The 13380-nt window shown below is 28.6% G+C and overlaps 1 protein-coding gene across 2 annotated transcripts in view; it reads left to right on the top strand.

Annotated features, from left to right (window-relative positions):
• Positions 1–657: 657 nt before the first annotated feature.
• LOC121117533 (nephrin) overlaps positions 658–13380 on the top strand; it is a 297316-nt gene continuing 284593 nt past the window's right edge. For both annotated transcript variants that reach the window (XR_011780196.1, XM_071888628.1), the window contains exon 1: positions 658–1086. Coding sequence is in view for 1 of the 2 variants with exons in the window: in XM_071888628.1 (XP_071744729.1) it covers positions 1035–1086 (52 nt within the window). In the remaining variant the exon portion in view is untranslated. The remainder of the gene's footprint in view (positions 1087–13380) is intronic.

The following is a 13380-nucleotide window of genomic DNA, read 5'->3' as shown; positions in this document are numbered from 1 at the left end:
CTGCCATTGAGAATCAATTACAGAGGACTACATCAGAAGCGGTTGTAAGGCCTTCCACCTCCACCTGGAAGCCGTCATTTCCGCAAAGGCAATTAATGATTACATTAATAAATAAGAGACCTCAGACACACCCCTCTTTCTTTATTAATTTTCTTGAAATTCTATTGTTAATTAATAAATTATATATTGTTCAAGTTAACAAAAAAGTGTTCAGATTTTAAAAAACCATTTGGTATTCGTTTTATTTTCTTGAATTATCAAAGTCCTTAAATTCACAACTTCAAGTATACCTTCGCAAAAGCCTTCATTTTGTTTATTTGTAGCTCTACATAGCCTAATCAAATCGTCATGATAAAATTTATTATATTTGCTTTATAATAATAATTTATATATATGTTTTTAGAAATGAGTTGAAAAATCAATAATGGCCTTGCAGACGTAACATAGATGTTGAGTAAGATATCACCTTATTAATTAATACATTGTTTTTTTGTTTCCTCCATGTATTTAAAAATAAAATTAAGACGAAAGAAAGAGAAAATATATACATATTATGTATGTATTAAAGCGCTTCGATATTAAGTATTAAGTAAAATACATGCCAAACCAGCGCTCTCGCGGTTAAAAACAAAAAAAAAAAAAAGGAGAAGAACCATCATCAGTGTTGTGTTTGCAATTGAAGAGGAAAGATTCTCACTCGTTTTGTTTAAAAAAAAGAGAGGTCAATAATATAGGATAGGAAGAAAAGCGGCATTATAATAATTCTATAAATATAAAAGTGAAGAAATTTTGTGGAAAGGCGTAAATTCTAGTTTTTACACACGAATCTAAATATATATTTGAGTGAATGTGACATTTAGAATGATGACAAAATTCAAGAAAAAGTGGGAATTATTATTCTAACAAATTAAAATAAATATTTCTTTTTTAACTTTTATAAATTAAAAGAAGTTGAAAAGAAAAGAAAAATTGATAATCAAAAATTGTTGTTTGCTTTTTTTGACAAAAATACATCCCATTTGGACAAATAAAATATGAAAAAATTGATTTTTTATTTGTATACTTTAAACATTCTAATAATTAAAGGTAAGAAAAATCAAACTTTTAAATTTTATTCATTTTCTTAATTTAATTGTGATGTATAAAAAAAATAAAAACCAAAACACATGCATGTAAAAATAATCTATAATTCATAGCTTATGGCTGTATAATTTTTTATCTCTTTTCGTTTTATTTATCCTCTTAATTAACATTCAAAAAGCAAATTATGCATAGAAAATTCAACATCAAAAAGGTAGAAAAAAACATATATATATACATATTTAAGATGGTTCTGACAAGATTTTTTTTCTTCCTTGCTTCTTCCCTGTTTCACATTAATACATGTTGTTGTAGTACCTACGTTAGTATATATCATATTTTCTCTCTTCGTTAAAAGAAGTAATTCTTTAGGGCTATTACATAATGAGCTTCAATTGTTTTTAACTATATTAATTTTAGTTAGGTACTTAGTAATACCTTCATACTCATAAAACGTCTCGAACAAATATTATTAATTAATAATGTGTCAATGTGAAATTCACCATTTTTCAATCTTAAAACATAAAATTAGGCATTGAAAGGGTGTGAAATGGAAATATTTAACCCTATTATAGGTAAAATCATTTTTGTAATACAGTTACTGAACTGATTGAAAAAGAAACCCCAAACAAAAAACATTTTAATTAAATGATAAAAACAATTGAACGATGATAATAATTAATGTCGCAATATAAATGGCTAAGTATACAAATAAATTATAAGCCAGGCATTTTTAAGAAATATAATCAGATTTAACGTTTTAGGAACATAATGTAAAGTATTGGTCATAAAACGTAGATTCAAAGAAATAAGAAGCATTTTTACTATGTTTGGGGGTAAAATATCAATAACAAAGAGTTAAATATTATTATTCTAATAAGTTAAGCACAAATGTGTACATTAGTGTTGTTCGGTATACAGGTAATATAGTGATACCGGGATACTGACAAATTTAAAACACAACTAAACTAAATTGGTATTGAAACTGGTACTTGTAGTGGCAATGGATGAAAAACATTTTGATCCGAAGATTATATAAGTTCCAAAAAGGTATCTCAAGCCCTGGTAATAAATTTCAAAAAAGTATCGAAAACTATCATATACTGATATCAATTTTGAAACAGGAGACCGTACAAAAATGTTGTTATACTGACAACGCTACTATTAAGTAACATTCTTATAGTAATACAAAGAGTAGAAAAAATTACATGAATTTATAGTCTTACTTCACATTAGTCTTAGAGCTAAAAATGCAATATAGGCATTCAATTTATTTTACATGTTAATTATGATCTATTTCATTTCAACTTCAATGTTACTTTTATTTTTTATTAATTGAAATATGTTATATAATATATTTATACATTTTAGCTTTTGTTCTTGTGTTCTTTTAAGAGCAATTTATGAATTAAATTCGCTCTCTGTGTCTCACTCTATAGATAAATATGTAAATAAATATTTTATAGTACAAATTATATTTAAATCTATACAATATATATATATATATATAGATATGAGTTTTGATATTGATGACTGTATTTCAGACCTTAAAAAAACTCAAATTCCTTAAGCAATAGTGAGGTTTTATCGAAATATAAAGTAAATTTAAAAGTAATCCTTGGTTTTTAATGTCAAATGAGCAAAATGAAAAAAAAAAATCATCCATGTGGTTATATAATATTAGAAAATTGAATATATAGCACATACGGTGAATAAATATATATGATTAATATGTATTTAAGCAGAATATATAACTAAATCATCAGAGGTGTATAACAAGTATACACTAAAAATATTTATTTGGCCAAATGCTGAAGTAATTATTTATACTCATAACGCCCATTAGGTAAATGTGTGGTCAGAATTTTCATATTACAAAAATAAGAATCCCTGCTAATTTATGGGGAAATAATGTTTTAATTTTTCAAAGCAGCCAAAATGGAAGATTTTTTTTTTAATTGAGATTTTTCAGTTTTTAGTTAGAAATTATAAAAATTTCAAATATAAGTGATTGAATATTCTACTTAATCTTTTAAAAAAAGTTCTCAATATAATACCTTTAAAATTGGATTTGTTAATTATTGAAAAAAAATACAGAATTAAGAAGCATATCGATAAGGTAATACATTTGCAACACAAGAAGTTACTAAATAAAAAATTTGCATTCTCTTCTATTGAATGATTCATTGATTATATATTTACATCTGCATCAAAGTTTTAGTTTTTGTGGTTTTATACCGTATTTTTAAGACATAAATCTGATCGCAAACAAAAAAACTAATTGTGACAAAGCAAAATAAATGCTTTCAGGGATGAAAGTACATCAAATCATTTGCAAAATATCGGATCAAAAAATATTTTTCTTATTGCAATACATACATCATGTACTAGATTGTGCACATGAAGGGACTAATTTTTTTTCAATTAATTTGATAACTTTTTGTTAAAATTTACAACTCAGTGCCTATTAATATTCTAATTTTTATTTATTTATTTACATTTTTAATTCCACACTTCATTTACTTTAGTATTGGCAAATTTACTTCTTATTTTTCATCTCCCCTTATTCTCTTCATTTATTATTTTGAAAGAATGTATTTATTATTTTTATCATCACTATTTGCTTTTGTCTCTCTTCATTTTGCTACATTCCTTTCTTGTGTTTTTGTATTATATAGCAACCTAAAAGAGATGCATCTTCATATTTGTGGTCACTTGGTTTTATAACAAAACAAAACAAATTGTACACAATGGTCGTTCCAAATCTATATAAACAAAACAATTTTTAGTTTATAAACTCAAAATATATATATTAACAAAAAGGTAAAGTAATTTAATAGTTACAACTTTTCATTGCATATGCCTTTTCCCTGCAGTGATAATTGCCTCGGTACAAAAGGGGAAACTACTAAAGCATTTCTTGATACATTTCTCAGTGTATTATAGCCTTCAAACTGACATTGAAGACGACATGTTTATTGCTGTTCTGACTACAAACTCCTACTAGACTAAGAAGACAGCTTAAATTGGCAATGTCCTCATTCATATTGTAAACAGTCTGTAGACGTACGCTTAAAATTTGGCAAATGATTCTTCTTCATTTTAGTTATTGCTCTACCATTATTCGCAATTTCATATTTACATATATGATACAATTTGATCCTTTACGACAAATAAAAGAAGAAGAAAATTATCTCTCACAAATTTTGTAACGGGAGCTTAAGCACACTGTATACATGGGTGTTTTTACATCAAAATTATCAATCCGTAATCAGATTAGTTATCAGAGTTATTTCTATCAATGTACTTTACAACAAACCGATTACTGTATGAAAAAAATAATATAGGGATTTTAAACATATGACCGCCCTTGTATACCGGAAATACATTGAAATCCGAATACTTACTAATTCAATAATAAATTTATGTTGATTTATTGAAATTAATTCATATTTCTATACATTAAAGCTTTAACAATTAGTTCTAAAACAAAATAAACCTGAGTTCTCTAGTTTATGAATAAGTTGAGAAAATGAAACTGGTATGTTTTCGACGAAATTCCATTCGCACACTCCAACCAGTTGGGCGTCTCCAAGACCAACGTCTACGCCGTCTACAAGTCCAAACGTTGGAGAGGAAGAAGGGCTTTGTCAAACTGGACGTGGAGGAGTTAAAGCAACAGCCAATGCCAATTCCCTCAAGTCAATGAGGACTTATGCAAGAGATCTCGGGGGTTTACGCCAGACTGTCCAGAGAGCTATCAAAAAAGTAAGCGGAAAGAACCTTATGAGAGTGAAGAGGCCACTTTTGACACCAGTAATGAAAGATACCCATCCCTCCCGATGCTAGACTCTTTTAAAAGAGTCTTTTGAGTTATTTTGAACCTTTGACACTTTTGGCCCTCCTACAACCCTAACCCCAACCCTTTCGACATGCACCTGAAAGGTATAGTCGAGGGGAAGACCTGCAATGACTGTAATCCAAACGCCGAGGCCTTCAAAGCCACTCTCAGTCAGCACTGGACGCTGTGACAGAGGAATACATATGCAGAGGGTGCCGGGACTTCCGCTGCCGCCTGGAAGCTATAATTGCCCCTAATGAAAGAGTAAGAGAGCTCAGACACACATCTATTTATAGTAATAATTTTATTGAAGTTCTGATGTTAATTAATCAATTATATTGAAGTTTAAAATTCAATGTTTTCAGATTTTAATGGACCACTCAGTATTCAGAGGAAAACGGAGGACAGTTGTAGCATAGAAAAAGTTTCGACGTACTCTATTTTTAGCATTATAAAGATATGTCCACATAATTTATATTTTTATTGTCTAGTGTTGTTCGTTTTACCGATACTGACTTGGTATTCAAACCTGTACTTGCCTCACCATTACGTCATTAAAATATATGAAATAGTCGTCCAAATTTATGAAATACATTTTCTATGATAAAAAATGTCATCAAATATTTCTGAGCTAGCTTTTCTTCCCCCCCAGTCTCAGCTCACTACCTGTAAAAAAACATATTTCCACAAAGTCAGTCAATAAGATTACAACTTATACATGAAGTACAATACTAAAAAGCTGTCTAAGGATGTCAATACTATAGACTTATAAATTACTTGAATGGACTACAAGACCAAGACCATCGGCCAGCATATTGGTTAAAAGAAGATAACTGTTGGTGAAATTATTCGGAAATTAAAGCAATTTTGAATGTACATCAATTGCTTTTAGTCTAGAACTCAATGCAATATCTTGTTTCATTAGAAAGTTGTAGGTCCAAAAAAGTCGAGACCAAAATCAAGCACTTTGACATCAACTCGACTTACTATGTTTGGAAGGAGGGACATGTAGAAAATAACTCCAATAACAAAATTACCCCCGTTAAAAATGGAGATGGAAACATTATGTCTAGCTTTATCGAACCTCCATCCCAAATAAAATCTATGGTGGGAACTGAAGCTAAGAGTTTCAAATTGATAAGCTTGAAACATTAATAATTTGGAGAGGATCTGCAAAGAAGAGTGGACCAAAATCTCTCCTGAGTTGTGTACAAACCTGTTGATCAACTATAAGAAACGTCTGTCTATTCTTCGGAATTGCAAAGACAAACTAATTTTTTAAAACTATAGCACAATCCTCTTTTTTTTTCATTTTACGATTTTTATTTGAATGCAATTTGTGGAAAACTTATTAATAGTATAATTGTATTAAAAAGTAGCAGATATGGTGAAACCCAGTTTCATCAACTCTAAGCAAATTACCCTCGAGGAAAAAGTGCCCCTTATCTCTCATTTATCCATCTAGTAAATATCATAGGGACCTACACACGATGTATCTTTAAGTCATTTCGAAGTTTTGTATATATTTGTTCATTTAAATAAAAGTAGTTCGTATGTCATAAGGGAATGGAAGTGTTTCTAAAAAGCAAGTAACATAAACTTTTTTTTTCGTTTTTACATATCTACATATTATGAGGGTAACATATTTGAATACATAATAATAAAACATTTCTTACATATATATATGTCAATTTCAATATATATTTTGACTATTGAATTACGTAATGAAGTATAACATAAATAAAAACTGCCAACTGACCTAAACGTGCTATGTCTTTTTTTTAAATAAAAATAAATGAACTTCCAATACTTTTTTTAACAACAAAAAAACACACTTTTTTTTTCGGGGGGATTTCGCTTCGCAAACTGCAAATCCATGAATACGAGTATGCACTTATGGAATGCATCAATATTCTAACAAATGCTTTTGCAGTATCTTGCAAAAAAAAAAATGTACCCTCTGTCCATGATCTATTTGTTTTGTATGCATTCAAAAAAATTGAAAGTGCTTAGGTTTTTTTCTTTTTGCTTTGATGTATGTTACCTATGTACATTCTATATCATTTTCTCTAAGCTTCATATTTATGGTTTTGATAAGTTAATTAAGATAAAGTTTTATTTCTTTGATGCACCATTTCGGGAAAGTGCATTTGTAAAAAGGAAAAAAGTATAATAATTGGTGCTAAATAAATATATTGTATCTACATGGGTATAATATAATATCTCAATTTATATTATTGATATGTTATGTATATAAAATATTACATGTAACTATAGACACAAACACGCATTTGTCATCCTTAATTGCGAATAAAATAGCTCGAATTTCTTACCTGCTATTAATATATAATTATTTTATAGAGTTTCCACCAAAAATGATTGCTAGTATGGAAATTACTAACATGTGATGTTGATTCCATTGATTTTTAACCGTTCTTATAAAATATACTCGAAATCATTCGATATTCCCAATTATTGGACTAGTCTTCATTAAATGGTAGAATTGTTTAATGCTTAACAGGAGCTGATTCGAGCTGCAACGATGAACAATCATAATTATAAAAGAATAGTAGTAGAAAAATCGACAGATGACAATAAATGCATAGCAAAAGGATCGAACCGTGTACAAGGAGTAATTTTTATAAGACTACCAAAACATGATATTAATTGCATATTTCAACTTTTTCACTAAGAATAAAAACAAACATAGATGAGAAATTGTAAAATAGTTAGCCAATAACGTCATTAACTGTTGTTGAGCTTTTATTAATTCAGGAATGGATTTTTCATACATTAAGTGGTATCAGAAACACAAAATTTCGAAAAAAGACATATTTGGGCATCGAAAAATTTGATTTTTGGAAAAATAAGACACTAAAGGACTCTTCCCTTACGCCTCAATTTTTGCCCTGAAGATTTCCGTACAAAGTCTTCTCTCTCATGTAAACCATATTCCTTTTTAGGTATTAATTTAAAAAAAATCTTTAACTTCATAAATTTATAAAAAACATTTAATATTAAATGTGTTTCCTTCAAGTTAATAAACTGACATTGAAGGAGACTTTCAGGTATTTAGGTTGTGAGCAGAGAAGGAGGAGAGTTACATGGGTTACCAGAACATATAAAATAATAAAAATTTACTACGCAATTAAGTTTATTGTCTTTGCAAATAAAAAGTAATGTTTATGTAATACGTATTGTTTTATGTAAAAATGTGACCCATCAACTCAAGAGCAAACTAAAGTGATTTTTTTTTTTTCAAAATTAAATATGGGTAACATTTGTATTTTTCGACGAATTATCACTTACAGTGGTATGTTTGTTCCCAAAAGGCTGTAGAGACCGTTGGCATCTCCATACCGATTGCCTATAACATCAAGAAGTCCATTCAGGAAGGGAATGAATGATCCCATACAGCCAAGAAAAACCAAAATTCTGCAGGAATAATATACTTGATTTCTAGTATGTCCCTACATATCCTTTCTCTAGCCCTGACCTTAACCCCTTGGACTTGGCAGTTTTGGCTGTCTTGGAGAAAAATGTATGTTGCACCTTTAATCCAAATATGGACTTGCTCGGATTGCCATCATGATAGCGTGGTACGGCATAGAGTCAGTCTTTATCGTCACAAGCTGCCAATCTGTTCACCAGCGTATTGTGGCAGTTATTATAAAGGGCATATAGTATTTAAAGATATTAAAAATTGGTTTTTATTCGTCTTTTCTTGATTCCACAAAGGTTTATTCTAGCCACTGCAAGTTTTGTGTCACTACTCTGTACATGATATCTCTTACTATTTATTTTTTGAACGATAATTAGAATTCTTTAAATTCTATTAATTATATGCTATAAGAAATGGTTAATTGAAATTGACATTTTTACATTGTCCCTTTCCTCTCAATACACTCATTTATTTGGCTATACATTATTCTGTCGTATAAATAGTTACATCCAATATATAATGAACCTAATTACATGACATGAAACCCATACTAAAAAATAAGACTGACTTACCTGACAGCTATGAAAATGAGGTAGGGAGAAGGAGGGGGGGGGGGGATATGTAGGTAAATTAAGAGACATGTCATCAAGATATTTATATAACTTTAATTGAGTTCTGTGTGCTATGTACATATATATATGTAGTTACTCATAGTCGTTCTACAACGACTCACTGTAATTTATTTTCTCAATGATACAATACATGAATATCCATAATTATACACCACACAGACCTACATATTTTATGATTATATTTTCTATAGAATATAATTGTTGCACCTTTTTTTTTTGGTGAAAAAAATAATGTTGATAATAAATGGTTAATATGTGAATAATGACTTATTTATTTATGTAATTATTTATATACAAAAAAAAAAAAAAAATACTTGTTTATTCATTTTGTGCATACATATATTTAAATAAACAACATGAATTTTTAAACAATATACATTTATGTTTATGCAAAAAAAAAGTTGGCTAAAATGGTATAGTAAAAATAAATACAAAGAAAAAGTCATTTAAGAAATTAAGTACTTATAAATTAAATAAATAAGATAAAATTCTTGAGTATCAGAACCACTACAAGAAATGTCTGTTAAATATGAATACTAAAAAAGAATATCTAATTGTGTTCTATAAACTGCTTTTGCATTCACACACCTTAAAATCTATATATTTTCTACTTTTAAATTAAATCGTTTTGAAATTGTATATATGTTTTCACCAATCTTTAATCATTACTCCAATCGTTTATTTTTTTTATAAAATGACAACTCAAAACCGGAATGAAAACGCAGCCATCAAAATTATGATACATACACCATAATATTGATTTAAATGTATATTTTAGTATGCTTCATTAGATTAATGACCACGTAATTCAGACCCTGTGATACTTAGTACTACTTAATTCTAAAACAAAAAAAAAATATGTAACAAAAGATTATAATTGATGTAAATATTGATGACAAAAAACTGAAAAATGTCATGGTAACCAAAACAGTCCAACAAAAACTTACACATATCACTCCCCATAAATAGTCTGTAGTACATTTCATCTTGCATCAAACATAATTTAGTAATTACTTCATACTTAGATGCTATCTTTTTTCATGAATTAATGAATAATTCCAACAGCTTTGACAAAACAGTTTCTGTTTTGTCAACTCAATCTATAAATTGTTATAATAGTAAAATCCTTTTTTTTACCCATATTTACTTGTTTAAGAAATCACTAGAACAGAGAAAAGGTTTTTTACAGATAGATTTAAGTGTATTCATCTATTTTCAAATATGAATATCTTTAGTTATTATTGTTTTATTTTTTTTGGAAATTGAATCGGATCAAAATGTAGGTATTTTGTCTTGATTTAAAAAAAAATATCAAGTTTCCGTGTGGATTTTTATTTTCCTTTTTTTATTTTTTTTGGTTTTGTTTTTCAAATGCTTATATACCTATATAAATATATTCACGAATATTTTCATTCATGGAGAAATAATTCATGCAAACATTTTAAAAACAGGAACACAAAATCAGATGAACCCGATTTAATGGACTATTTTGAGTATCACCACCTATTGCCAGATCCTATATGGTGGAAATTATGATATTTCTTAAGGGGTGTGGGTCTTTTAAATGACCTCCCAACATGATGATGATTGCTGTTGATAAATTACAAAAACTAACAAAAGTTTACGTACTTTTTTGAAAATCTTTCTAGTTTTATATTATATTCTTTTACTATCCAACTCACTATTTGCAAATATCTAATTAATCATTTTAAATCAAATTTGGTTTATATTTATACAGCTTGTGTAGGTTCGAGCCAATTTTTGAATATGATAAAAACCATTGGGCATCAAGGGTCACATTCAGATAAGTACATCTTTTAATGGTAATTTAGTTTTTAAAAATAGAGGAACACTGAATATTGTATTTTAACTAACATATGTCGCGCTTCAACATGCAAACAAAATTTAATTTTTTTCTTGAACAAAATTCAAGAAAAAGAACAAATCTTAATTCATTTTTCTCTTCATAAACACATACAGATCAATATTTTATATACATACATACACGGTGTTTTTAAAGCAGGATTAGGTTTTAAAAATGACAATAAAATATGTTTGTATTTATTAAATTTACATAGTCTCACGGTTCCAGATATAAAAAAATTAAAATCGTAACCCTATATCCAAGAATGAATTAACTTAGATTGTTTCATATAAAACCTTATGTATTATTTGTAATAATGAAATACGTATATCCATTTGTTTTCTGTTTCAATATAATCTTAACGAACATATTAATCATTTTAACAAGTTAATATATTTAGACATTACAACGCAATAAAATTTTACTTTGATATGCTGCAGTAAATTTTTACAGATTGCCAATCACAATTACTTATTAACCATTGACAATCACTTAGAAAATGTTATTCTCATTGTTCATATAGAAGAGTTATGCCATACTAAAAAGTTTGTCAAGCTGAAACCCTCTGTAAGCTCTGCTTGGCAAGTCTTAGAAAATCTAATAGACCAGCATCTAAGACACAAAATCAATTATTCAATTTCTATACAGAATTAGCCAATTTACTACTAACTGGAATTTGTTTAGGATGCAGATTGAAATTAGCAACTGCACAAAAAAATGGCACCGTTGTTCAGGCTAATTTTGATAACAAAAAACTTGTGGATCATCTTCAGTCATTGCCACCTATAACCAGATTGCACAATGATTGTCATTGTGAAATTTGTTGCGTTGCAACAATACCAGGTACTAGTAACTAGTGAGTATATGTTAAATGGAATCAAACCAAAATCTACTCAAACAAAATGCCTGACTCCTTTTTCCTACAAAGTTTGCACCAAATTCCATTGTAAAATAGGTCTGGGACGCTCACATCCTTGTTTAAAAAGTGTAACTTTGGAACATATCAGCACTGTGTTAACTGCCAAAACAAAAGAAAAATTAATTATCTATCTTTCTAATGAAACAAAATTTCAATCAGTTAGTGATAATTTTCTAACATTAGGCACTTGAGGAAACCCTATGAGCTTAGCTGTTGGTTCTGAATCTGTCAAACGGCAGATATTTTCCAATCCTTTGTCTCATGACACAATTGCAAAAATGCAAACTAGTTTAAATTTAAGTGATAAGTAAACGATTAAAATTTAGTCATTTCATCAGAGAAGGGGTTGTATTAACCAGGCAAGCAAATGCACCTAATATTGTTTCAACTATGAGAGATAAATGTAAATTAATTAGTCCCTATTTCAATGTAAGACTCATTGAATTTGAGACCAAAGATGGCGATGAAAGACAATAACGAAGAGGCAATTTGTGTACTGCAGCAAGGTTGATTCATTTATCCAGTTTGTCAATCAAAAAAGATAGAATTCTAGTGATTACATCGTTAAGCTAGGCTTAGATGGGTGGTTGGTTTCTGAAGGCCTGCATCAATCTTGTAAAAAAAACCTGGAAGTAATACCAATTCATCTTTCAAAAACAAATTTGCAGTTGCCCAAGAATTTCTAGCAGGTAGTGGAAAAAAATTGATGATTATTGGAATTGTCCAAGACATCAATGGAACTTATGAGAACATCAAAAAAATGCTGGAGCCCATAGGCACAGAAAAAGTAATTTACTTGTGCAACTGACATGAAGTTAGCCAATATTTGTGCATATATTGGTTATCATGTCAGTAAATACAGCTACTTACTATGGAAAGTTACTGAAAAATTGCGTTATATTTTCAAACATATTGCTATGTTTTGTAAGAATGAAGGTTGTAGACTTGGTCTATATTCAAAATAATGAAGTACATGCCGATTGAATGCATTGCTGGAATAATTTTAAAATAAAAGACACAAACGAAAAATTTGGAGATTTCCTCATGGGTAGTGTAGTTAAATATAACTCACTTCATCTTTAAAGTTTAGAATATACTTTACATATATAATACATTCATTGTAAGTATATAGCTTTTTATTAAATGTGTAAACAAAAGTGAGGATATAATCTACGTGAAATAAGTACACTTTGAGATTATTTATGGTTCTAACGTTGATGTTTTAATAACTTATGAAGCAAAAAATTGGTTAAACTATAAAAATGCATATAATTCCTTTGTATAAAGGGTTACGATTTTAATTCCTGAGACTATGTTGATTTATTAAATGCACACAGATTTTATGGAGATTTTTTTCAACGGAATCCTGCACCATGCATATTTAAGTCAATTTTAGACTTGGTCTTTAAATTTGTTAAGATATACAAGAATTGTGTTTCTAGTTTAGAAAATATTAGGCCCTAAATGATTTTTCTTATATAATATATCAATTTCTCAACTTTCTACTTTAAAAGCAATTTTTCACACACCCATATGTTTATTAAGAATAATTTATTGCTATAAAATGACGATAAATCGTGAAAGTATTAAAATATAATTCAC

This window comes from Lepeophtheirus salmonis, chromosome 5 (assembly GCF_016086655.4).
Source record: "Lepeophtheirus salmonis chromosome 5, UVic_Lsal_1.4, whole genome shotgun sequence".
Taxonomy (NCBI): domain Eukaryota; kingdom Metazoa; phylum Arthropoda; class Copepoda; order Siphonostomatoida; family Caligidae; genus Lepeophtheirus; species Lepeophtheirus salmonis.
This window is presented reverse-complemented; position numbering and strand designations above follow the sequence as displayed.